Below are 27,944 nucleotides of genomic sequence, written 5' to 3' on the forward strand. Positions count from 1 at the left end.
TTAGATGTCATACATTGCATTAATTTGAAACACGTATCCACCAAGACTTATTTTGATATATTGTAACCAGAAATCTTTTTTGTGGATTGGTTGTTTTAATCTTATTTGTTGCCGGCTTCATAAAAAAATTATGTATCTCGACTAACTTGAACATCTTTCTATTTAAAGTTAAACATTAACTTAATCTTAAGTTTTGTTTTACAATTTGTATGGTATCTCAAAAGTGTCAAATATGAATAATAGAATCTATGTGTTTTCTTATTCTTATAGTTTAACATGAGAGAAATACGAAAACACATTTTGATGTAATAAAATGAGGGATCGCGTTCGGGAGAAAGTATGACTACTTTATTCTTAAAACAAGTTATGTGAAAGATGTGCAAATAGCAAAGTGTGTAAATTGTATGTTTTGGGTGATCTTTCCTCCCTTTCTTTAATTAGGTGAGTCCGGGCTTGGCTTAACCCGTTTACAACTTTAAAATAAATATTTTATTTATTTAAAATATAGAAAAAAAGACGCATAAATAACTAAACAAAAAATATCTCAAATATATATAAACGAAACTTTTAAAAGCTCTTTGGTTGTTCCCTACATTCTTTCAAGACACCATATTGTTTTATTTGTAATTAGAGGTTTTTCATGCATTTGACTTGAATTCACAGGTATGGGTTTCACCAAACCTAGATAATCTTAAACGAGTTATAACATCTTATTAAATCAAAAATTATTCTCACCAAATATTTGATATGAAAATTCAATAAAATAAGAATATACTAAAAATAAATATCCGAATTTTTTTAAAAAACATATATTTATAATTAAGAAACAATTCTATGGTAAAAAAAGCGTGTCATGGGTCTCACCAAAACCAGATAGCTTTTAGATCTGGTTATAACATCTCATTTATTTGTTAAACTCTTCATCATCAAATCCTAAATATATTATTAACATCCTTACAATAAAGTAGTGTTGTAAAAGTCAGATTCCAGATTCCAAGGTCCTCGGACATCAACCTGCCGTCTTTTCTCAACTCGGCCACCATTACTCGCCAAGGTCCAACTCGGTCAAAAGTCGGAGTACTCGGCCTCCAAGGTCAACTCGGCCACCAATTTTTATTTATTTATTTTTTTAGTAAAAAATAAAAAATAACAACAATACATGAATTTTTTGAATTATTTTTTTTTCATATGAATTATGCTTATTTTGACGTGAGTTATGCTTGTCTTAACACATATATAATATCAAAAAATTATTTTGTGTTATATTTATCATGTCCTAGTATAAGCCGAGTACTCCCCGAGTACTCCGAAAACTCCCTACAAGGGGGTCAGCCGCTTAGGGACTGCCTAGCGAGTTTTACAACACTGCAATCCAAAAAAATATATAAATATTAAGTACGAATAAAATAAAACAATCCCGTAATATGGGGTATAAAAACTTTTATATATATATATATATAGAATAAAATAAATATCTATATTCAAAACTATACTTTTATAAAAATAACCGATTAACAAACTAGTTTTAAATCCGCGCGTTGCAGCGCAGACTCGGACGCTATTCCACCCGCATTTTGTTTGAAAAAAAATCAGACCCAAGAATTCGAACTCATGTACCATAGGTTGTAAACTCAATGTCTGGCTAAAACGTCTATATATCTTAATCTTAATGCAATAGCAACAATCACATACATACCGATAAAAGTGCGTGTGTAAGTCATGGCAATCTTTAATATCCAGTCCTCGTTTTGTTAAAGCTCACTTGAACCATAATATTAAGAGTGATCGTGACAATCGTCAGCTTAGAAATAGAAGGATCCATGATGGAAGTAGTGAAGGCATCGCGGTTTGCCTCAACTTGCATTGCATTGTTGGTTCTTGTAATGGCCTCGTATGCGTGTCTCCTCAAGATGCTGAGTTTCTAGTAACCAATCCTTCCACTAGACAACAGAAGATACTGCAAACGCTGCCTAATGGGTTCAATAGAAAAGACATGGTAAGGTTCTTTATATGTTGGGGTTTTGGTTATGATTCGACTTCAGATGACTACAAGGTTGTAGCCGGGTTAAGGAATGATCGTGATACAGAGCGAACAACTTTTCATGTGTTAACATTGAAATCAAATACTTGGAAAGTTATTGGAGAATCAAGGTATCAGTATTTGGCTCGTAAAAAGGGTATCTTATGTGATGGTGCGCTAAATTGGTTCATGACCAATAGAAATTGTAACAAGATAATAATTATTTCTTTGGATTTATCTACGGAGGAACTTAAAAAAATCCCCCAACCAGATGATGCCGATTATGAGAAGAGTCCTTTGTTTAAACACAAACTCGGACTTATACAAGACCGTCTATGCGTATATTCATATCATTCTTCTAAGATATGGGTAATGGTAAACAACAAGTGGGAGTGGTATATTGATCGTCAGCAGAGCAAGTATGATATTGTACACTGCTTGAACAAAGTGAGTGATTCACAAAAGGAGAGGGGTTATGTCTACAGCTTCAGACACGATGATGGGCAATATGATGGTCACCGTGTGCCCTGCAATGGGGACTCTATTCCTTCTAGTTTAATTGTCAAGAGCCTCGTATCTCCACATCCCCATTGATCATAAGTAATTAAAGACCTCTCGTTGATGAACCTATATTTATTTTATTTGCTTCAGTTCAGTATCAGTTGCTGCTCTTTATTCATAATTTATTATTCATTACTAATGAATTGGATGGACGTATGTTTCATATTTATTAACAAATAAAATGGTCTACTAGACTGCTACTATTAGGCTTTACAGATGCAATATATACTTTCAACCCAACAATGTGAGGAAATGCATGCTAGTGATAGTTTGAGTACGTTATATTGAGTACTATTAGGCTTTACAGATGCAATATATCTTTTATTTTCCTGTGTTATGCAATTTGTACTATAAACTATTGTTAGTCTACATATAATAATATGTATTACATGACCGACAGTCCGACATTAATATTGACATTTCTCCCGTTAAACCTCTAATCCATTTATCTTGAAGAATTATATCAGTAATTTACACATATGGTCGATCATTGTGGTTTGAGCAAACGAGCCCCTTTGGGTACTAACTACTAACATTTAAAAGTAACTAGATTGGGGTATGCGGTTTCGATTTTGTAACAAGTTTAGGGTTTAAGGTTAACTTTTGTTAATTTTGCTGTTAAGTTTGGATAAAGTGACCTTTCCACCCTTGTTTATAACTAGATTGTAACATCATGTTGTTTTCGAGCCAAAAATGTCAATTTCTAAAGTAAAAGGACCAATTCTGTCAATTTCTAAACTCCGAGGACTAAAATGAAAAATCTGTTTTCTTGACCCATCGCGCTACGCGACAGGTCAAGAGAGACACCCATCGCGTATCGTGATGGGGTGTCTGACATATATTGACACGTGTGCCACGTGGCACACGGTGGCAACGTCTGCCGCCACGTGGCTCGGCGCCTGCCACGTGTCACCACGTGGCAGGTCTACGATGTGACTCAGCAAGCCTACATCGCGCTACGCGATGGGCTTGCCAAGGAACTACGCGATGGGGTCTGATTTCAAGCCTATAAATAGCAGCTACGAGTTCTTCACAAACTCACTCCAAAACACACACATTACTCTCTCACTACTCTCTCTCTAAACCTCGAAGTTCGTGCCATTGATCCACCTCGTTTTCCATGCCCGTTACCTCGATAAACGTGCCATTTTTCGACAACGTTCCGAGTAAAGAGGAGGTGCTGCCAGACGTCCCGATAAGTTACCTCGAAATACGTGATGGTGTTTCGATAAGCGTGTCAAAGGTTGATCAAGCGTGTGTGGATAAGAGAGATAGAGTCGAAGTGTTGCCCGAGTAAGAAGGGTATTTCTAAGCCAAGCAAGGTAGGCATAATGCCCGACTAAAATAATAATAAAATATTATAAAGGTTTAATGCCTAAAGTCGGAATTATACTCGATGAATATAAAAAGAGAAAATAAATAATAAAGAAAAGAAATAAAAGAAATAAAAAATATATATATGAGTATATATATGTATAAATATTCTTTGTTATAAAATATATTATTTAAGTGTAATGAGTATACATAAATAATAAATAAAGAAATACGTTTCTTAATGAAAAAGAAACGTCGGGTTTTATAAACTAAAAGTTTATCAATATTACTTTTCAACTAAATGTTTTAAAGTAAAATAATGAACTAAAGGCTCATCGAGATGAATGAGACTAAAGGTCTTAAGTCGGGTCGTGTATCCGACTAATGAATGTTATACTCGTACTATAGGTGCGAGATAGCGAAGAAAAGACTAACGGACGGTGTTGGAAGCCGATCCCATTGAAAGGTGAATACGCCCCACTTTACAAACACGTTTTCAAAAGAGTCAAACGTGTTATATGAAAAAAAAGGGTTTACATGAGACTATGTGTCTCTAAAAACATTATAAATAAGAGTATAAGCCAGCCCTCAGGCTATGGTATACGTTTGTCTGGATCCTTACATATGTGGAACGAGGTGGGCACATCGCACCAAGCCTGGTCACGACCTCCAGCCACGATGGGCCGGACCTAAGTTACGTCCGAGTGGGGAATGGCCATGTGTATATTTATGGTACCTAAGTTATGTCATAAACGCTGCGGTGTTTCGCTGAGGTGATCTCAAGCAGAGACTCGAGTTTATAATGATTGTTTTAACTTGAGTATTCCTAAGCCAAGATGGGCCGAGACTTATGTGGTCTCGAGGGATTATTAAGTAAAGAAAATATTTTTAGCGTCAGCATATTCACCATCATTCGTTGCTGACGTATTTTATTAACATTTTGCAGGTAATCTGGAATAGAGCTTGAAAGATGAAGAATCTCAAGAATCTGATGGCTCGGATAATTTTGTGTAAATATAAAATATGGTGGTTTTGTAAAAAATATAAACAAGTAAACTTAAAACGAGACTTTCGTCTCGTCTTTTGTGTTGTAAATATTTTAATAACGATTCTTTGTTTTTATAAAATCTTCCGCTTAAACCCACAACTCTGATTTATTTACAAACATGGTACCAACTATGGTTCACACTCCTAGGCCTAGAATGGGGGTGTGACAGGTTGGTATCAGAGCCATCGATCTTAGCGAATTGGGTATCATAAAATAATACCCAAGCTTCGATTCAAGCGTAGGAAATGTTTACTTGTTAATGTGAATAGGGATAAGATTGGTTGGTAACCTTTTCATTTTCCCCCTCTTCAATCTAAACCACCTATCAAGATGTCTTACGAGAAGTTAATGGAATATTATGATAAGGAAGTAAGAAGAGCAAGGAAGTACTATAAGTTTCCACAAGGAATTATGAGCAAGGATTACTTTGAATCATTCTTCAACGAGGAACACAACCAAAACCCCAATCCAAGTCCGATCTACCACCTAGACAACACCCCACATGAAGTGTACCAAGCACTGAGACATTCAAGTTATCACCCAACAAGTCTACCGATGTACCAACCATCCGAGATCCCGACTTATCAACCATCCGAAGAACCACAACATTACCCGACCGGATATTTGAAAAATCCTCATCTTTCGTATGCTTTCCTCTCAAATATCCCAATTAAGGAGGAACCAAAGTCTTCTTTATCATCCGACTGGATGCAATGTCATTCCGACCAACGAAGGTGGTATACCAGCACTTCAACTACGGATACTGCTAATTCTCGTATCAACAAGGAAGGACCCTCTCACAAACCCAAGATGAGAGTTACAATTCCATATGAGAAGATCCACATGCCGGCAATGACCGAAGAAGAACTTGAAAAAGAACCGGAGGAAGAAACTGAACCTGAGGAGGAGACAGATCCTGAGGAAGTAGAATTCCCCGACAATCCAAATTAAGTAACCACACCGGAAGAAGAGCAACACTCCACCCCAAGAACTCAAGGGTAAGGCATCATCAAGTTTCCCACCTTACCAAGGCAAGATTCCGTCCTTTGAAGAACAGGCAAAAGAAATTCAAGAACAAAATGAGGCTGCCAATGATTTCTTCAATTACCAATATGATGAAACGGCAACTCCATACCCTGATCCCAAGAACCACTACGATATTGTAATCATGGGTTATCGCGACCCACCTCCAAGATACGGGTATCCTATGGACATACCGCAGTCCCAGGAGGAGCATTTGGATCGAGCCTTGCAAGAAACGGATGAATTGAAAAAGAAGATTGATGCTGATGGAAAGAAGAAAAAGAAGATGGGAGACAAACTTCTTCGCAAATGCAACAAACTTACCAAAGTTTTGAAGAAGTTTATGAAAGATTGAGAAGATAGTGGCGTGTGTACAAGATGATGAAGTTTGTGTGTAATTTAGTTTGTATGATATGTGTGTATGATATGTATCATATGTAAATGTAAGGATAGGACCTTATATATAGTTGAAACGATATATAAGTAAGTTGTAAAATAATATACATATCATTTATGATATGTATATGATTGTGAAATAAATAAAACTTGTATAATAAGAAAAGAAATGTGTTAAATTTCAGATAAAAGAAAAGATTAAAAAGAATGTCTAGACAAAGTGATAATCGTGAGACATCCCGAAAGGAAGCCGAGAAACGTGAAATGAAAGGGAAAGGTCCCGAGAAAGAACGAGAGGAACCAATTCCCGACAAATATATGAATCAAATACAACAAATGACTAGAAAAGCTGTTCAAGAAGAATCTGAAAATAGATCTCGTTCTAGACAAACAAAACATACTCAATCTGAAAATCCTTCCCGAAAATCTGTTTCTAAACCCCGTACTCGACCTTCACGTGAGGAAGATAGTGAGCATGATTCAAACGACAATAAGGGTGTTAGAAAAGAATTTAAGAAACTTAAGATAAGTGGATGCTCGTTCAAAGACTTTAAGTACTACGGGCCAAAAGAATTTCACGGCGACAAAGGAGCCATCACCACGGTTAGGTGGCTCGAAGAAATGGAAACGATCGTCATTACAAGCAAATGTTTGGACGAGGAGAAGATACAATACTCCGCCTTGATGTTCAAAGACGAAGCGCTTGAGTGGTGGAACACGCTAGAAATGAGTAGAGGAAGGGAAGTAATGTACAAATTGACGTGGGATGAGTTTAAAGAGTTGGTGATGTCAAAGTTATGTCCAATGCATGAGACAGATCAAATTCAAACAAAGTTCTTGGCTCACAAATTTATCGGAACGAACCTTCTTGAGTATAACACGAAATTTCACGAGTATTGCCGATTAGTTCCCCAGCCGGTTACCCCAGAATCTAGCAAAGTTACACGTTACATTTGGGGTTTGCCACGAGAAATTCGTGACATGGTAAGGTCACACCTACCACAAACCGCTGACTCCACGATGGAGTTGGCTGGATATCTGATAGGCGGAATGATCCGCAACAAGGAGGAGGATAAAAAGGTTGTGCCAGCACATGATTCGAGGAAAGGCGGAGATACCCGCTTCAAGGGTAAGGGAATCGACCAACGAAGGCCTGGCTCCAATCTTGGCATCCCTCAATGCAAAATTTGCAAGAAGTATCATAGAGGTAGATGCAACTTCGCCTCACGAGTCTGTGAATCATGTAATCGATCCGGCCACGCCACGGCCGATTGTTGGAAAAAGAAGATGACCTGCTACAACTGCAAAGAAATGGGGCATCTTAGCTTTGAGTGCCCTAAAAACAAACCCGCGACGGGTGGCGCGGGTGGTAGCAGTCAGAAGAACGAGCCCAAGAAGAGTAATGCAAGAATCTTCGTCCTTGATACGAAGAAGGCGGCCGACACACCGGAAACTATCACCGGTACGTTCCTTGTTAACAACGCATATGCTAGAGTCTTGTTTGATTCAGGTGCCAACTTAAGTTTTATAGATTATAAGTTTTGTAGTCTATTAAACGAACCTTTAATCAAACTCAATAAAACTCTAAGCGTCGAAACCGCTAATGGCGAAACTGTTAAAATTACCGAAACTTTAGAAAATGGAAAAATCTTATTAGCCGGTAATGTTTTGCCTATTCAATTGTTACCCATGACTCTTGCTGGTTTTGATGTTGTATTGGGTATGGACTGGTTATCCGACAACCATGCTCGTATCCTTTGCAATAACAAGACCATCGAACTTCAAGCCCCAGATAAACGAACTATACGAATTGAAGGGGATAAAGACGCGGGCCGAGTTACCCTAATCTCTATGATAAGGGCTAACAAATGTTTAAATCAAGGATGCTTAGCATTCATGGCCAACGTCACCAAAGAATCAAAGCCCAAAGAACTTAAAGACGTTCCCATTGTTTCCGAATATGCTGATGTATTTCCCGACGAACTCCCCGGCATTCCTCCTGATCGTGAAGTAGAGTTTAGGATCGATCTCATTCCTGGTACTGCTCTGATCGCCAAGGCTCCGTATCTCCTCGTGCCAACCGAGATGAAAGAACTGAAGAAACAATTGGACGAACTTCTCGAGAAAGGTTTCATAAGACCTAGTTCATCACCATGGGGAGCGCCGATACTATTCATCAAGAAGAAGGACGGATCCATGCGGATGTGCATCGACTACCGAGCTCTCAACAAAGTTACAATCAAGAATCGATATCCACTTCCCCGAATCGACGACCTATTCGATCAACTCCAAGGTGCTAGCTATTTTTCAAAAATCGATCTTCGTTCCGGCTATCACCAACTCAAAGTTCAATCCGAAGACATTCCGAAAATTGCTTTCTGAACAAGATATGGACATTATGAGTTCACGGTTATTCCGTTTGGACTTACTAATGCCCCAGCTGCGTTTATGGATATGATGAACCGAATCTGTAAGCCTTACTTAGATAAATTTGTGATCGTTTTCATCGACGGCATACTCATTTATTCTAAGTCAAAGGCCGATCACGAAGTCCATTTACGAACTTTACTTGAAATTCTTAGAACCGAGAAGTTGTACGCCAAGTTCTCGAAATGCGAGTTCTGGTTGCACGAAGTGCAATTTCTTGGTCATGTTATTAATGTCAATGGAATTCAAGTAGACCCCGCTAAGATTGAAGCCATCTCTAAGTGGGAGATCCCAAAGTCGCCAACCGAGATTCGAAGTTTCTTGGGATTGGCCGGCTATTATCGAAGGTTTATTGAAAACTTCTCTCAAATCGCTGTTCCCTTAACTTCTTTGACTCGTAAAAACATTAAGTATGAATGGGGAACAAAGCAACAAGAGGCATTCGATATACTTAAACAAAAGCTTGCCCAAGCTCTTATACAAGCTTTGCCATAAGGTACTGAAGATTTCGTTGTCTTTAGTGATGCATCTCATTCCGGTTTGGGATGTGTGTTAATGCAACGAAAGAAAGTAATCGCCTACGCCTCTCGTCAACTCAAAGTGTACAAGAAGAACTATACAACTCACGATCTAGAGTTAGGCGCCATAATCTTTGCACTTAAGATTTGGAGACACTATCTCTATGGCGTAAGATTTATCGTGTACACCGATCATAAAAGCCTTAAACACATCTTTGAGCAAAAAGAGCTTAATATGCGCCAAAGACGTTGGATGGAAACTCTTAATGACTATGACTGTGAGATCATTTATCATGAAGGCAAAGCCAATGTTGTGGCCGACGCCTTAAGCCGTAAAGAGCACGAAAAGCCAAAAAGAGTCCGAGCGTTAAGGATCTTATTGACCAAATCAAATCCGCTCAAGCTCAAGCAATAAACGAAAACAAGATCACCGATGAAAAACGAAACGGCACCATTGACTCGCTTGTCACAGGTGATGATGGTATCCTTAGAATGGGAAACCGGATTTGGGTACCGATCGTTGGAGACTTGCGTGAAAAGATCATGGACGAAACCCATAAGTCCAAGTATACAATGCACCCCGGTAGTGACAAAATGTATCAAAATCTTAAATCGAACTACTGGTGGAACGGAATGAAAAAGGACATCGCTTCGCACGTTGCGAAATGTCTTACTTGCTTGAAAGTCAATGCTGAATATCAAAATCCTTCGGGATTGCTCTAGCAACCCGAACTTCCCGTGTGGAAGTGGGAGTTAATAACCATGGATTTTATAACCAAACTCCCAAAGACGACTCGACAACATAACGCTATATGGGTGATTGTGGACCGTTTAACTAAGTCCGCACATTTCATACCTATCAATGAGTCGTATTCAATGGATATATTAGCGCGTATTTATGTGAACAACATCGTTGCTTTGCATGGAGTACCGCTATCTATAATTTCTGATCAAGACAGCCGTTTCACGTCTCACTTTCGGAAAAGCTTCCAACAAGCACTCGGTACAAAGTTAAACCTTAGCACCGGTTATCATCCACAAACTGATGGGCAAAGCGAAAGGACTATCCAAACGTTGGAAGATATGCTCCGCGCTTGCGTGATTGACTTAGGTGGAAGTTGGGACGACCATTTACCCCTAATGGAATTTTCGTATAACAATAGCTATCGCGCGAGTATTCAAGCCGCATCATTCGAGGCGTTATATGGTCGTAAATGTAGAACGCCCGTGTGTTGGTCTGAAACCGGAGATAATCAATTGTCTGGAACCGAAGTAGTCCAAGAGACCACCAATAAAGTTCTTCAAATCCGCGAACGACTTAAGACAGCACGTGATCGCCAAAAGAGTTACGCCGATGTCCGTCGTAAGCCGTTAGAGTTTAGTGTCAATGACAAAGTTCTTTTAAAAGTCTCACTGTGGAAAGACGTAGTCCGATTCGACAAGAAAGGAAAACTAAGTCCTCGATTCGTTGGACCCTTCGAGGTACTCGAACGAATTGGTATTGTCGCATACCGTTTGCGATTACCTGAGGAAATGCAAGGAATACATGACGTATTCCATGTTTCAAATCTACGAAAATGTCTAGCCGATAAATCTCTTTCAATGCCCTTAAAAGACGTAGAAATCAATGAGAATTTAAAATTCGTAGAACGTCCCATTCAAATCGAAGATTCAAAATTAAAAGAACTTAAAAGACGAACGTTAAAAATCGTGAAAGTAAGATGGGATTCCCGAAGAGGACCCGAGTACACATAGGAACTCAAATCAGAGATGAAAAAGAAATACCCCCACTTGTTCTCATAAGCAATCTCGAGGACGAGATTTATTTCAAGGTGGGGAGGATGTAACATCACGTAATTTTCGGGCCAAAAATGTCAATTTCTAAAGTAAAAGGACCAATTCTGTCAATTTCTAAACTCCAGGGACTAAAATGAAAAATCTGTTTTCTAGACCCTACGCGCTACGCGACAGGTCAAGAGAGACACCCATCGCGTATCCCGATTGGGTGTCTGACAGATATTGACACGTGTGCCACGTGGCACACGGTGGCAACGTCTGCCGCCACGTGGCAACATGTCCGCCACGTGGCTCGGCGCCTGCCACGTGTCACCACGTGGCAGGTCTACGATGTGACTCAGCAAGCCTACATCGCGCTACGCGATGGGCTTGCCAAGGAACCCATCGCGTAGCGCGATGGGGTCTGATTTCAAGCCTATAAATAGCAGCTACGAGTTCTTCACAAACTCACTCCAAAACACACACATTACTCTCTCACTACTCTCTCTCTAAACCTCGAAGTTTGTGCCATCGATCCACCTCGTTTTCCGTGCCCGTTACCTCGATAAACGTGCCACTTTTCGACAACGTTCCGAGTAAAGAGGAGGTGCTGCCCGACGTCCCGATAAGTTACCTCGAAATACGTGTTGGTGTTTCGATAAGCGTGTCAAAGGTTGATCAAGCGTGTGTGGATAAGAGAGATAGAGTCGAAGTGTTGCCTGAGTAAGAAGGGTATTTCTAAGCCAAGCAAGATAGGCATAATGCCCGACTAAAATAATAATAAAATATTTTAAAGGCTTAATGCCTAAAATCGGAATTATACTCGATGAATTTAAAAAGAGAAAATAAATAACAAAGAAAAGAAAGAAAAGAAATAAAAAATATATATATGAGTATATAAATGTATAAATATTCTTTGTTATAAAATATATTATTTAAGTGTAATGAGTATACTTAAATAATAAATAAAGAAATACGTTTCTTAATGAAAAAGAAACGTCGGGTTTTATAAACTAAAAGTTTATCAATATTACTTTTCAACTAAATGTTTTAAAGTAAAATAATGAACTAAAGGCTCATCGAGATGAATGAGACTAAAGGTCTTAAGCCGGGTCGTGTATCCGACTAATGAATGTTATACTCGTACTATAGGTGCGAGATAGCGAAGAAAAGACTAACGGACGGTGTTGGAAGCCGATCCCATTGAAAGGTGAATACGCCCCACTTTACAAACACGTTTTCAAAAGAGTCAAACGTGTTATATGAAAAAAAAAGGGTTTACATGAGACTATGTGTCTCTAAAAACATTATAAATAAGAGTATAAGCCAGCCCTCAGGCTATGGTATACGTTTGTCTGGATCCTTACATATGTGGAACGAGGTGGGCACATCGCACCAAGCCTGGTCACGACCTCCAGCCACGATGGGCCGGACCTAAGTTACGTCCGAGTGGGGAATGGCCATGTGTATATTTATGGTACCTAAGTTATGTCATAAACGCTGCGGTGTTTCGCTGAGGTGATCTCAAGCAGAGACTCGAGTTTATAATGATTGTTTTAACTTGATTATTCCTAAGCCAAGATGGGCCGAGACTTATGTGGTCTCGAGGGATGATTAAGCAAAGAAAATATTTTTAACGTCAACATATTCATCAGCATTCGTTGCTGACGTATTTTATTAACATTTTGCAGGTAATCTGGAATAGAGCTTGAAAGACGAAGAAGCTCAAGAATCCGATGGCTCGGATAATTTTGTGTAAATATAAAATATGGTGGTTTTGTAAAAACATATAAACAAGTAAACTTAAAACGAGACTTTCGTCTCGTCTTTTGTGTTGTAAATATTTTAATAACGATTCTTTGTTTTTATAAAATCTTCCGCTTAAACCCGCAACTCTGATTTATTTACAAACATGGTACCAACTATGGTTCACACTCCTAGGCCTAGAATGAGGGTGTGACATAAATGGACTATTTACGTAGTTAACATGATTAAATATAACGGCTATTTACATACATGGTGTGTCAAATAATCCCTATACTCCAAATATTATTAACTTCTAGTTATAAAAGGGTAGAATAGGCATTTTACCAAAATATAACAGAAAAAGCAGCCTTAGACCCCAAGCTTGCTTTAATTAGAAAGCAAAATGAAAACTAAAACATTGAAGTCTTGCCAATTGTTTTGTTAATGTGCATGAACTCTCATCAAATTAAAAGTCAAAGTCAACTCAGTCTGTTCGTTTTCACCTAACCATGCAAAGACGAACATTGGTGGTTGCCCGTTTTACACAACGGTAGGTCTAGAGGCTTCTCATTGTCAATATAAAATAATGAGTGACATAGTATTTCTATGTTCTTTTAAGTTGACTGGCCAACACCTTCTTGTTATTTTGAACTTTTGTAAATAACTAATGTCATGAATATGCTTTGTAGTGCCCTTGTTGACATTGTGTATTCGTTGATGATTAATGAATATTGAGCGTGTTTGGTTCCCTAAATAAGTGTTACGGTGTGTATGTGTTCTTGTAATTTAGTTCGTAAATATGTTATCTGCTTTTTTTATTATTATTAACATAAAATTATTATTACAAGACATTTTCTTTCCTAGGAAACTAATGTTACAAAACATGGCATGGCCAATTGTTCTACTTTCTTGTATATGTAACACTCAACTTTTGTTCAAACATAATGCTGGTTGATTGCAACTTAAAATCTGATTTATCCTGATTATATGATTTTTTCCTCTTTGTATTTTATTAACATTCTTATACTATCCCAAATATAATGAGATTTTTGAAAAATCCGTAAATTTTTTCATTAACAATGTTATACTATCTCGAATATAATGAGTTTTTAAATTCAGTACACAAAATTGTAATTTTGTTTTAAAGTTGGACACAAATAATTGTATGTATCAAACTACACAAAACTCACTTTTGATGTAAGAAATTTCTGAACAATAGTCTATACAAATACCAAAATCTTTCAAGTTATAGATTTATTTGTGAAAAATGAATACTAATTGGAGGGTAAAGATTGCACTTAGCTTAAATTTAGCTCATGTTAAATAAGAAAAACTTAGAAGCCATTTTGACTATCAAAGCCATGTTTCAATCCTGTGACCTGTGGGTTATGGGCCCACGCTTCCGCTGCGCCGCTTTGGTTTGTTGATTATTTTGATCGATATCTAATAGAAGACATTTTATCGTTCACATTAAATCGTAGTCACGTACAATTGAAACAATCAAACTGTAGCAAAGATTTCGTGTTTGACTGTTTGGACTATCATAGTTTTGTGCCGCGCACGAATTATTCGGTCATTCTTTTTGTTGATGCGTTGGACTTGTTCTTTCTATATTTAGAATGTGAAGGTAATACATTATACATGCTAGACTTTGACTTGAAGGATTCAAAGTACAACAACATTCATCTTGACCAAGACAATTGACTTTGACCAATTCATGGGGGATGAGTTATATATGAATTAAATACATCATGTTTCTTGTTGACTTTTCTTTCATAGTATCTTTTGCTTGTTGTTCAAAAAAAAAATCTAGTATCACTAATCCATGACTTTTGTCAGTTGGGGGGGGGGGCAAAAAGTGAATCATGTTAGAACATGTAAGTGAGAACATGCCGGGTAAAAAAACTTGCAATGAATCGTAACGAAAATGAAACTACCACAATTATGACACTACTTTAAGTGATAGTATAGACATCCAAATTTTTGTCAGTGGGGGCAAAAAGTAGGTCATGTTAGAACATGTAAGTCAGAATGTGTCAGGTAAATAAAACCTTATAATGAATCGTAGCGAAAATAAAACTCCCACAATTATGACTTCGACTTGTGCAGCAAAGATTTTGTGTTTGGACTATATCATATTAATGTGCTGCGTACGAATTAGTCGGTCACTCTTTTGTTGATACGTTGGACTTGTTCTTTCTATATCTAGAAAGTGAAGGTAATATTTGCAAGACTTTGACTTGAAGGATTCAAAGTATAACAACATTCATCTTGACCAAGACAATTGGCTTTGACTAATTCAAGGGAAGATCAAAGATGAGTTCTGTATAAATCAAACACATTGGTTGTTGGCCTCTCTTTTTACTATTGCTTTTGAGTTTATCTAATTAAGAAAATCAAAGCAATGTTTGATCTTCCTCGCGATATTTTAATCGACATTCTTTCAAGATTACCTGCAAAGTCTCTAGGCCAGTTCAAATCAGTATCCAAATACTGGCTTTCTTTAATTTCATCTGAAGAGTTTATTAAATTTCATCATCGTCGAGCCCTATTCGATACTAATACTAATCATTCCCGTGGGTTTGTCATTTCAACTCATTCACTACACTCAATCAACTATGAGTCACCATCATGTTATGAAGGCATTGATGATGATAATTCAAGGGCCATTATCAGTTTAACCGATCCGTTTGAAAAAGAATCAGTCATTGAAAAGAAATTAGGTTCTTCTTGCTATGGCTTGATTTTCTCTGTTTGTTTTGATGATTGTATTCTTTTGTGGAATCCAACTACTGAAAAGACCCGAGTAATACTTGACCCATTAACACCATTCCCCGATGCCACTCGGTTTTATGGGCTCGGGTATGAATTTTCCATGGATGATTACAAGTTGGTTAGCGCGTCTAGATCCATTTCTAGTAATTCTATAAGTTGTCAAGTTTTTAATCTCAAGGTCGGCTCGTGGAGGACAGTCCAAACATCACACATGAGCATCAATGACCCTAATATGATCGGGTCTTTTTCAAATGGTGCAATACATTGGATAGTTAGACACAGGGCACATGATGATGGTTTAAAAAATCGTGAAGCGATTCTTTCGTTCGACATAAAAGATGAGGTCTTTATGGATATTGTTTTACCAAATGGTGGTGAGAATGAGCAAAGTGGATTTCGGTGTTTGGGAGACTGGAAAGGTTGTTTGTATGCGGTTTATGGTGGTGTTAATGGTGTGGATGTGGATGTGTGGGTGATGAAGGAATTTGGTGTTGAAAGTTCATGGAGTAAGGTGATTAAACTAGACTGGATTAGATTTGATTGTGATTATGTAATGACGCCGGTGTGTTTTACACATGAAGATGATGTTGTGATTGATTTGGATTCATGGGACTTGGTGAGATTTAATGTAAAAGATAATACTATTACAAGATTTAAGAAATGTAGTACTGATTGGTATTTGTGGGTCGTTTATTCAGAGAATTTGGTGTCACCTTATGGTTAGATAGATATTTGACTGTATTAGATCTTCATAGGTGGATTTGGCGGATTTCTTGTTGACATACATTTTTCTTATATTTATTTGACGGTGTAATATATCTCTTGTATGTTATCAAAAGTAAGAATTTATCATATAGGATTTATAATGTCAGAACCAACTCTCTTTTCTCAAGCCACCACACCGGCCGCCTATGACCACCATAGAACCTTGGCTAGCACAAATAGTTTGATTGGTGAAATGTTTTTATAGTTTTGGGATGTGATAGCGCGGCTCAAGTGATCATTTATCAATAATTCTTAGTATAGGAATGATTTGTTACGGTTACAAATACCAAAAATGAATTTAGTTTAAAGATATATTTGTGAAAACTGAACAGCTAACAATATTGTTATTTTGCATAAATTTTTGGTTCAACTGCATAAAAAGAGGTTACGGAAGCCACTCTAGATATATCAGAGCCAGGTTTCGATCCTGGGACCTGTGGGTTATGGGCCCACCACGCTCCGCTTCGCCACTCTGATTTGTTGTTTATTTGTATTAGAATTTAATAGAAGACCAGTATTCACATCACGAGGTCTGGATATTACTAATAGGCCATTTGTTTGTATGTTCCAAAATCCAAACATGTTCTGATAACAGGACCCACTTCACATACAACAAACTATACAAGTCAAACCAAATCATCGGAAACTGATTTCATTGACATGAAAAGATACAATGCAAGTTATACAAACAAGTCAAACCGAAACATTAGAAACTGATTTGTAGTGTCTTATTTATTTGTAAATTATAAAATCCCAAATGGTAAGTTTGTGAAGTTAATGCATCCCTATGGTGGCGGCGGTGGTGTGGGACCACATAAGTCGTTGGTGCAGAATCCCGCCTATTTTTGGTTTCTCGGTAAGAGATTTATTGGAGATTCATAATAACATAAATTTAGGGGATATAGAGAAAGAGGCGTTGCACGGGATCATCATTGTCGCTTGTTGGAGAATATGGAAAGCGAGAAATGAAAAGGTGTTCGAAGGAAAGGATGTTAAAGTGGAAGAGATAATCGGAGATATCAAAGCGCTCGGTTTTCTTTGGTTTAGAAATAGATCCAAATATAGATCGATTGTAACACCCTTGGCAAACACAACATCGTCCCACTCTTAGGCTATCCCACATCGGCCGTGGACAAGAGAGATCGCTGGTTCATAAATAATGTCCTGCCTCTTAACATCACCAACGCGTTTTGGGAAACCAAAAACAAATCCGTGAGCTCTTCGTGGGCAGAGCGGACAATATTGGTGGTGCGAGGGGTCGGATGTTACATTATATCTTGTTTGGTGGTGATCAGTGGTACACCATTTGAGAGGTTCAGGATCTCGTGTTGGGTAAAGTTATTTGCCGGGATAGTACGAGTGGGGTTCATCTCATGGAGTGTTGGTGTGGCATGGGTTGGGATAACAGAGACAGTGGGAGCTGGGCATAGTCGACTTGGTAGGCTGCATGGAGGTGGGACATTTTAAGAGTCGATGTCGAAAGATTTGGAATTCTGCTTTTGAGAATGTATCTGGGGTTGATGCATTGAGACTCAGTGAAGGTGGTGAAGACTCTTGGGTTCAAGATTCTGGTTTGCTTTATTTCTTGTTACTCACTTCAATGAAGCATTTGTTGAATCTTTTAGTTAAAGACTTTGGAAGATACGGTCTCTGTATCGTCAGAAGAACAGAACCAACTTTCGAATTATAAAGTCGTGGCTCGCTAAATCGGGTAGAGCTAAGGGGTTTCAGTTTGCAGACATGAAGCCTAGAGCCATAGTGATGTTAGCTTGAGCGTATTCGGAGGTCTGAACATGTTCGGGGTTCTGGTAACAGGGTGTGTTCTAGGTTTGTGTCCAAAGGGACGTTGGGTTCTGTAAGGCCCCGTTACCAGTAACCCTACTTTCGTGTTGGATTTACTCATAAACACAGTTCTAAATATCAGAGTTAATTAAAACATTTATGCGGAATATAAAACTTTCATAAAACATTACAATATTTATAACTTGTCTCAAAACATTTATTGTCTTTCACATTAAAGCATTAAAATTAACACATCAGGGGTCTTCAGATGCCAGATTCTTCTTCAGTGCCATGTGTCTCCTCAAGCGAGTTGCCTCATCCTACTCACCTGCGTGCATACTAAAAGTCAGCTACGCTGAGTGAGTTCTAGTTAATCACATAATCATACAATACATTCTTACATTCCATACTTAATCTCTTAACTTTCTTTCATATACACCTAAGTGCTTTTACTTTCATTTTTACTTTCATACTTTCTTTACATTCATAATCATACGTTCATTTTTACCTTCATGCTTTCCTTACATACATAATCATACTTTTTAAAGAGCCTTTCGCCCTATAACCTCACAGATATTATAAGGGTCTGGTCCCTAGTTTTCGAATATTAGAAGGGTTCGATTCCCTAACATCACAGATATTATAAGGGTCTGGTCCCTATCATCACAAATATTATAAGGGTCTGGTCCCTAGTTTTCGAATATTAGAAGGGTTTGATTCCCTAACATCACAGATATTATAAGGGTCTGGTCCCTATCATCACAGATATTATAAGGGTCTGGTCCCTAGTTTTCGAGTATTAGAAGGGTTCGATTCCCTAACATCACAGATATTATAAGGGTCTGGTCCCTAGTTTTCGAATATTAGAAGGGTTCGATTCCCTCTTCGTTACCATACAACCATACATCATACCTCGAGTATTAGTAGGGCTCGGTACCCTTTTCGTAACCATACATTATCATTTCTTTCTTCTAGTATCTCTATCATGTTCATACCCATAAACATACATAACATACTTACCTTATACATAGCGTTACAACCTGACAGTACGTGCAATATCTGAAGATCGTTCACGTACTATCAAGCAATCATTCATACATTTCACATTATCCACATAAGGCATACACTTATCTCTTAGGATAAGTGTATTAACAAACATATTGAGTATGCACACAGCCCCGAAAACGTAACACATAAATGGGGCTAAAAACTCACCTGAACACGGTTACGTTCTCCGTTGATCGTAATCCCTTTCTTCAGTTGTGCACGGCTGACTGTATAACAAGTATACATATCAATTTAACTATCACTACTTATAACATCTTTCTAGTCTTAATTACTACCCACAACGAACGGGGATCCGGGGGCAGCGCCCCTGGCAGCGGGGTCTAGGGGCGGCAGCCCCTAGCAGGGTCCAAGGGGCAGAGCCCCTGGCTGGGGTCGAGCTGCCAGGTCAGCTTGGAAAAATTTTATTTCCATTAACTGTCTTAACACATTTTTCATTAGATTTTTAATTTATTTTCTAATCGAACTTGACTTTAGGCGAAGTTAACCTTAGGCGAACTTAGCTTTAGGCGAAGTTACCAGCTAGGCGAACTTAGCTTTACAGCGAAGTTGCCATCAGGCGAACTTGGCTTCAGGCGAAGTTGTCATCAGACGAACTTGGCCTCAGGCGAAGTTACCAGTTAGGCGAACTTAACTTTACAGCGAAGTTGCCATCAGGCGAACTTGGCTTCAGGCGAAGTTGTCATCAGGCGAACTTGGCCTCAGGCGAAGTTACCAGTTAGGCGAACTTAACTTTACAGCGAAGTTGCCATCAGGCAAACTTAGCTTGCAGGCGAAGTTCATCAGGCGAACTTAGCTTGCAGGCGAAGTTCGTCACTTTGAAGGCGAAGTTGCCCAGATGAAGGCGAAGTTGCCCAGACAGCCGCTGTTTTAGCTTCTGATCGGCATTTCGAGCGATTTTAAAACCTTTGCTATGGTTCAATATCACCCACTACGCTACCCGACCATTTTCGGTCGTTTATACACTAAAAAGCTTGGATCTTTAAACTTCAAAGATCAAGAACCATACTTTTTGGGCTTGTTTGGATCTCGTTTACTTGCTTAATCACAACCAACCGCTCTCTCTTTCTCGGACCTCGCTCTCCCTCTCCTCGGCTGCCGCCGGCGGTTGTAGGTGGTGTGTATGTTATGGAGTGTTTTTAGGAAAATGATGGAAATGAAGGTATTTTGGGGTTTTGGGGGTATTTATATCCCTGAAATCCCATTCTCATTTAACCCATCTCAATTAATCCAAGTCCATGACCCGCTCCTTACCCGATATTAATTAATTACGCGAAATCACTAAACATAACTTCCTTTATTCATCATTAAAATTTTAGGATGTTACAGGTTCGAAGGACCAGGAATCCGAATGTGAAAATCTCTCCTGGTATAGTCTGCTGATTTGGAGAGTGTTTATCCTCTGGAAGCCTTTGAAGCCGGTTGTGTGAGTAAGTGAGGGTCGGTTAAGATTGAGGATGAGTCATTGGCGAGTTTTGTCATGGCTGGGTCTGGGATGCCCGGATTGGAGCTCTCGGGAGCTTCAATAGGCCTTTCAGGTAACTGATGAGAAGGGCGGCTGCAACTAGGGTGTGGATTTGTGAAAATCTTAGCTTGTTCCTAGGGAACTAGAGGCTTGAAGAATTTATGTTGTCGAAATTTTAGCTTGTTCTTGGAACTAGAGACTTAGTAGATTTATGTACTGAAGATTATTGGAGTTACTGGATGACTGGGTTATTGTTATTTGTTTGGACGGCGGGCTAAAGTTTCGCAAGGCCTTCAAGTGGGAGATTGTTGGGTTATGAAGGCCTTTGGGCCGGTTCTATTAGGAGGCCCGGTTTTGGTTCCTAATTATGTTCAACCCTAATCTTGTTTATTATATATATCCCATCATGTAATTGTAATAGTTATGAGCTAATAAGAAAACCTAGTTGCAGCCCGTGGACGTAGGTCCCCTCGCGGGGGCCGAACCACGTTAAATTCTTGTGTCGTTTATATTTTCGTTTATGCGTGTTTATCGTTGTGCATGTGTGCGTTGTTTCGCTTCCGCCCGCCGCTTTGTTCCTATCATTATCTCGCTTCAATCCTGAAGAAGACGGGGTGGTGTTACCACCCATCTGAAGCTATTTGGCCCCAATTTTTTCTTCTTCTTTGTCTCCTTCCCGAATGGGTGTGGTGACCCGAGCCAGAGTGTTTTTTGTCGCGCTCGATGACACGGGGTGGTTTTTTATTTTTATGAACTGACCTGTTTGATTGCAAATTCCTTTTAAATAAATTTTCAAACATTCCTAACACAAACTTTAATGGCTATACTGACCTGTTTGTTATTTATTAACTATTTTCAGACACTCTTTAAATAAACATTTGTTAAACCGTTCATAAAGTTCACTCTAGGTCAAATGTAGTTAATAATTCACCCTACTTTCAATTAATAATTAAAAGTGGTCATTAAAAAAACATAAAGCAGCCAAGTTGAAAAGATTATAATCATCAAAATCATGATAATCACTTTCCAAACACTCCCACATTACATTCTATCTTTTCAAGTCATGCGTACTTTTGAACATGTACCAACTCAGTCTCCCACAATCATTTCGACAAATTAACAAACACCCATGATGCATGTTCACTTCAACATGCATGTGTCCATCATCACACACACACATACACTGTGTGTAACCAAGCCATCCATTTATTAACCACTTCAAACCAGCTTGCATGTTTAATGCTTCAAGAAACAAATATGCAATGAAGAAAGATATATCCAAAGAACGCGTCGTCCATTCACGTGGCGTGAAAGATAAACGCAGCAAGATATGCACGGCAAAAGGGTCAAGGGACAGGCGCATTCGGTTATCAGCCAACACTGCAATTCAGTTCTATGATGTGCAAGACCGGTTAGGGTTTGATCGTCCTAGTAATGCCATTGATTGGCTTATGAAGGAAGCTAAAGCCGCTATTGATGTGTTGAATGGTGATCAGTATCATCATCTTCATGATTTGCTGTTACCGGATACCGCAAACTGTGTTTTCAATCTCTCACAGGCGTTTCATCGAACTTCGGGTGTCCCAAACCAGCAAAATATGATTCAAGATCAAGATGCAAATCTGATTCCTATTGTTCAAGATTCTAACGTCCCGTTGTCAACGAGTATTCGACAGTTTTCTTGGAACGCTAATTACAATGAAGCTGAAGGTTTTGAATTTGTGAACAGGGAACCAATTCAGTCCAGTTTTCACCATCCTGGAAGTTATGGGTTACCGGGTGTTTGTTTTGAGCAAGGGGTTCGAGTTCAAGAAGCGGTAATGATCGATTAACTTTTTCGATTATTAGGGTTTCCATTGATATCTACATACTGATGTTTTGTGTTTCAGGAGATCCAGGAGAAAGAAGATGACAGGAAATATGATGAAGGGTATATGTTTTAAGGATTAGTGGGTTTTGTTTGTTTCCACCATGTATTTGGTAGTGAAATTGGGTTGCTTGAAATCAATTGAGTTTACATGTTTGTGGGTTTTTGTTTTAGTGAGGTTGTGTTTATGGAATTACGGGTTGATAGATTTCGAAGTGAAGGCGATACCAGATATAGTTAATTTGATAGATTTCGAAGTGAAGGTGATACCGGATATAATTAATGTGTTTACTCGTGTCAAATAAACTAACCTTGTGGTTAATATTGATGCGCATTTAAATCATGCCATGTTTCTGTCGTATTTATGTCGACATGTTTAGTGATTACATGTAAATGTAAGATTTGATAAAAAAAAAAAAGGAAAAAAAAGCTCAAATTAAACGATCATTTTCTTGTAGTTGATCTCTTGCTTGTTTATTTCATTGTCATTCATTCTCGGTTAATAAACTTGGATTTGTATATTTAGCTTAAGATTAAAGAAATCTTACAGAAAAGATTGAAAAAAGGGTTTTTGAAAATCATGAATAAAGTTGATAAGTATGATTAAAAAAAAAGACAAATTATTTGTAGAAAAGAATAGTTAAATGAAATTAAAAATATTAAGGGTTTTGACTTTTGAGTCTAGTGGTATCAAAGAGTTAATGTTTTGTCTTTCAAAATAGTAGAGTTCAAATCCTCTGGCTGACAAGACAATAGAAAATGAGAATGTTATTCAAAATAAAAAAAAATTTCAAATATCAATAATAAAGAGTCAACACAATTTAAATAACTACATTCAATATTCAATACAATATACAAAACAATAGAAAATGAGAATGTCATTCAAAATAAAAAGTAAAAATTTCAAATATCAATAATAAAAAGTCAACACAACTTAAATAACTACATTCAATATTCAATACAATATTAGACCATTCGTAAGGGCACGTTTTTTTGGCGTTTTGAAGCATAACGCCAGGGGCACCCCCACCCCGGGGCATTTTGGGCATTTCATTTTTTTCGGCGTTTTGTATATAACGCGAGAAATGACACCATTTTCAAAGTTCTAACTGTAAGAAGGGTTTATGGAGGAGGTGGTGGTGTAGCCATTGACGGTGGGCGGAGATGGTTTGACGGTGGCCGGAGATAATTTGACAGTGGCCTCTATTGGTGGTGGTGACCGGTAAGGGTTTTGTTGGGTGGTGGTGATGTTGTGGTTGGATGTTGACGGCGAGTTGATGCTTTCCGGCGACTTTTCCGGCGATGGATTTTTGGTTTATTTAGGAAAATTGGATTTAAATAATCTCATCTTTAATGGATTGGTCAATAATAATCTCACCTCCGGTATTTCCCGTTGGCAGACTCACTTTTTCAATGTTTTTTGTTTTATAAACCAGCGTTAAAATAACTTAACGGTGTTAAGTTTTTGCTTATGTGGCGAGTGACATGGCTTTTTCAATATCCTACCTGGCTTTTCCCTTTATATTTTGTTTCCATCCTTATAGTTCAGGGATCTAATTGCAATTTCTGTTATATTATTATATTATTAACCCATTTACCCAGAACCCATATGCCCGTACCCATGATCCAAGTACCAACCCGTGACCCGTTTAGTATTCTTGAAGCACAATTCTCGTCCAAATTATGGAATTGATCTAGGGAATTATTCTTTAATTTGGTAATAACAATCATGGATGATACGTATTGCTCATTTAAACAAACCGACCTTAACGTAAAACTGGTTTATACCTATTTCGTCAATAATAATTCAATTAATCAGGCCTGCATCATCTTGGTGCCATCGCCAAACAAACCCCTTTACCTAATTGCGTTATGACAATCGTTAGTTGGTGTTCTTGATTTGTTCTTTGGTCGGCTCTGTTATTAACAGTTAAACCCTTCAAATAAAATTGTTACATGTATTATTTTATATGGTTATGATCGTCGTTTCTTCCTCATCAATAACCCTATGCTTAATTGATTGAACAATGACTGGATTAATCGATTGATCTTTTTAGGGTTCTTATATTGCAAGTGTTTTCTATAATAATATAACATAAATTGCAATTAGATCCTTGAACTATAAGGATGGAAACAAAATATAAAGGGAAAAGCCAGGTAGGATATTGAAAAAACCATGTCACTCGCCACATAAGCAAAAACTTAACCATGTTAAGTTTTCTTAACGCTGGTTTATAAAACAAAAAACATTGAAAAGGTGGGACTGCCAGCGGGAAATACTGGAGGTGGGATTATTATTGGCCAATCCATTAAATGTGAGATTATTTAAATCCAATTTTCCGTTTATTTAAAGTAATATTTATTTAATAAATATTATTATTATCTGATTATTTTAATAAAAAATAAAAAAAATTAATAGTGACTGGGCGCCACATGTCACATAATGTCTGATAGTGGAGCTTTATGACTACTCATGGTCTAAAAACTCTTTATAAAATCACTTAAACTGATTAATAGGTCAACCTGTTTATTAAAAGGTTTGTGTGTGGGTTACACATATATTAAAGCATGACATGTTCGGTTTAACATGTTTAAAACAAGTTATATGGGGCAACCTATAACACGTTTATTTTATTGTCATGTTTTAGACTGTGTCAAAAACTGTACCTAGTTATACCTACCATGGACCGATAAAAGATTAGGTAGCATTAACCTGACCCTTCAGACAAATTATTGAGATCTAGAATCTCAAGGCATGCCTAATGTTAACTCTACTAAAGCTTGTTTTATGAATTTCCCATCTTCTTTCTGCTCAACATTCTACATCTCACATGCAAGAGAATATGCCTAAGGTTAACTCTACAATAGCTCCCTAATCTTTATAAAGCTAAATGAAATGATCAAATTACTAATAAAGTAATAACTGATATAAAACATTATATAACCAAACAAGTCATATAATATGAAATAAATACTCATCAAGTTGTAGGTACAAAACATATGAAATACTCATTAGCACAAACAAAATACAAAAACACCGTACATCTTAGTCGCCTATGTACAATGTGCGAGATGAGACGTGCGTATTCGCATAACCGTTTGCTAAATCACAACAAATTATCCTATCATCGATATTATATACACCTCTTTCGATTTGTGTTCCAAACAATGCAACAACATAGACAATATAGTCTAATCACGCCGCCAAGGATGGTGTTTACGCCATGTATGCCTCGACGACACACTTGTTGAATCCACATCCATCCACCCTACGGGCACCCTTAGGTATATATCATAGTCAAAATGAAGATTTGAGTTGTATATTCACGAGATTGAAGTTGATTTTTATACTTAAACTTTTTTAACATCTAACAATCAATTTAACGGTCGCGTGTCCGTTAACCTGTCGCATATCAAGAATAGCTCGAGACGTACCCCACAAAATGAGTTGGCTTGATAGTTGATACCGATCTAGCCAATCCCGCTTCACCCCCTCTCCCATACAGAAACACCTTCTATCCTCAGTTTTCTTAAAACTTATAATTAGGATTGTTCAAAAAGCTCACGGCTCGAAACTCGCTCGAAAAAGCTCGGAGAAAGCTCGCTTGAAATCGGATCGATTGTAAACGAGCCGAGCCTAGCTCGACTCGATTTCTAAACGAGCTGAGCCTGAGCTAGCCGCGGCTCGACTCGATAGGCTCGAATTATTTTGTTTTAATTTAGTGTGTGTGTATATATATATATACAGGGATTGGTTATCGTAAAAAGAATAGTTTGTCTAAAAAGTGTAAGAAGTAATCCGGTGCGTTGGATTGTGTGATCTAATGTTTAAGATTCGTTGTAGTGTTTTTTCGGGTGTGTTTTATTTTTATACTTGTTTTATAACACTCCACGGGCATAATCGTCCAGTGTGTTATATTATATATAGAAACATTATCAATCTATAATTATCATTATCTAATCCAAATTTAAAACCAACACTATGAACATAACAAATATATAACAGTGTGTTTTATATTATATGTATGAAAATATTATCAATCTATGATTATCATATTTTAATCCAAAATTAAAAAGACAACTCTAAAAATATCATAATCTATATTACAATATGTTTTAGATCATGTTAATCAAATTTAAAAACAATACCAAATTTTAATCCAAATTTAAAACACTATACCAAGAACACGAATAACCAAAACACACCAAGAACTATATGAAAAAAAACATTGTGAATAACATAATTATAATGAACAAAGACACTATGAATAAAATGATTACAACAAACAAAAACACCATAAATAATATAATTACAATATTGTAATTATATTATTTATGATTATGACAGTGATTGATATTAAAACACAAAAAGAAAATTATTCGATTGTAAATTATGAGTCTTACCTTGGTTTGTAGCTACCGCGGATCTAAAGTCATTAAAACTCTCGGAAATATAATAGCTTATTGTTAGTAGCAAGGGATGTTAAGAAACCAAAGAATTGATAAGAATATGAATGACGGTGGAAAAATAATATTCAGATCCAAAAAAACAGGGAGAAATTAATCATCCTATAATTACTAAAATTTATAATGAACAAAAGACATGTTTATCCTTATGTGTTTTATTTTACAAATGCCACATGTCATTCATTTATGGCTTCCTACACTTTTTAGAAAACATTGTCTTTTTATTTTAACCTTTCTTTATATATACATGCATATAATTATTGAGCCTAATTATTTTAACACATGAGCTTTCCTTTAATCCAGCTTAATTTCCTTTCTCACTCCATAGTCCATATTCATAATTTTATATACTGAGTAACTGAGAGATGAGACTTCATAGATCACACACTCAATAATCAGTATACGTTTCATTTTCCACCCTAACCCTAGCCGCTTATATTCACCTCCGCCGCCGGCCGCCGCTCATATTCACCTCCGCCATCGGCCACCGCTCATAGATAATACTTCCCTGCTTAATTTTGTATTTGGTTTGGTTTAGACTTGTTGAACATGTTTTGTTTTCGATGGTGTTATTAGACATATTTATTTAGTTTGTATTTGGTTGGTATTGATCTCAACGTCATATTTATTTAGTTTAACTTGATGGTTATATATAATTGTTATTACTATAGGTAAACCCGAGCCAAATCAAGCCGAGCCGAGCCGAGCCGAGCCGGCTCGATTTAAAACCAAGCCGAGCTTGAACTCATATTTTTAGCTCGATTAAGAGTTCGAGCTCAAGCCAAGCCTGAGTTTGTCTTAGCTCGGGTTTGGCTCAGCTCGTGAACAGGCCTGCCTACTTATAATTCACATTTAACATGTTTTTATATTTAATAAATAAACAATCTTCTTTTCTTTTTCTTTTTACTTTTCCAACCACTTTCAGGACT

The 27,944-nt window shown here is 37.4% G+C and overlaps 2 protein-coding genes across 2 annotated transcripts; both read left to right on the forward strand.

Annotated features, from left to right (window-relative positions):
* The first annotated feature begins 15,195 nt into the window (after positions 1–15,195).
* Positions 15,196–16,351, forward strand: LOC143570930 (F-box/kelch-repeat protein At3g06240-like). Its single transcript, XM_077056443.1, has one exon. It carries the CDS (start codon positions 15,234–15,236, stop codon positions 16,326–16,328), a length of 1,095 nt encoding a protein of 364 aa, XP_076912558.1. The 5' UTR covers positions 15,196–15,233; the 3' UTR covers positions 16,329–16,351.
* A 5,592-nt stretch (positions 16,352–21,943) lies between these two features.
* Positions 21,944–22,624, forward strand: LOC143570943 (transcription factor TCP13-like). The gene is made up of 2 exons (XM_077056452.1): positions 21,944–22,498; positions 22,571–22,624. Exons 1-2 carry the CDS (start codon positions 21,944–21,946, stop codon positions 22,622–22,624), a joined length of 609 nt encoding a protein of 202 aa, XP_076912567.1.
* The last annotated feature ends 5,320 nt before the right edge of the window (positions 22,625–27,944 follow it).

The sequence above is a fragment of the Bidens hawaiensis genome, unplaced genomic scaffold (genome assembly GCF_021521415.1).
Source record: "Bidens hawaiensis isolate Kalapana, Puna unplaced genomic scaffold, B.hawaiensis_p1.1 tig00025176_1, whole genome shotgun sequence".
NCBI classification, from domain to species: Eukaryota; Viridiplantae; Streptophyta; class Magnoliopsida; order Asterales; family Asteraceae; genus Bidens; species Bidens hawaiensis.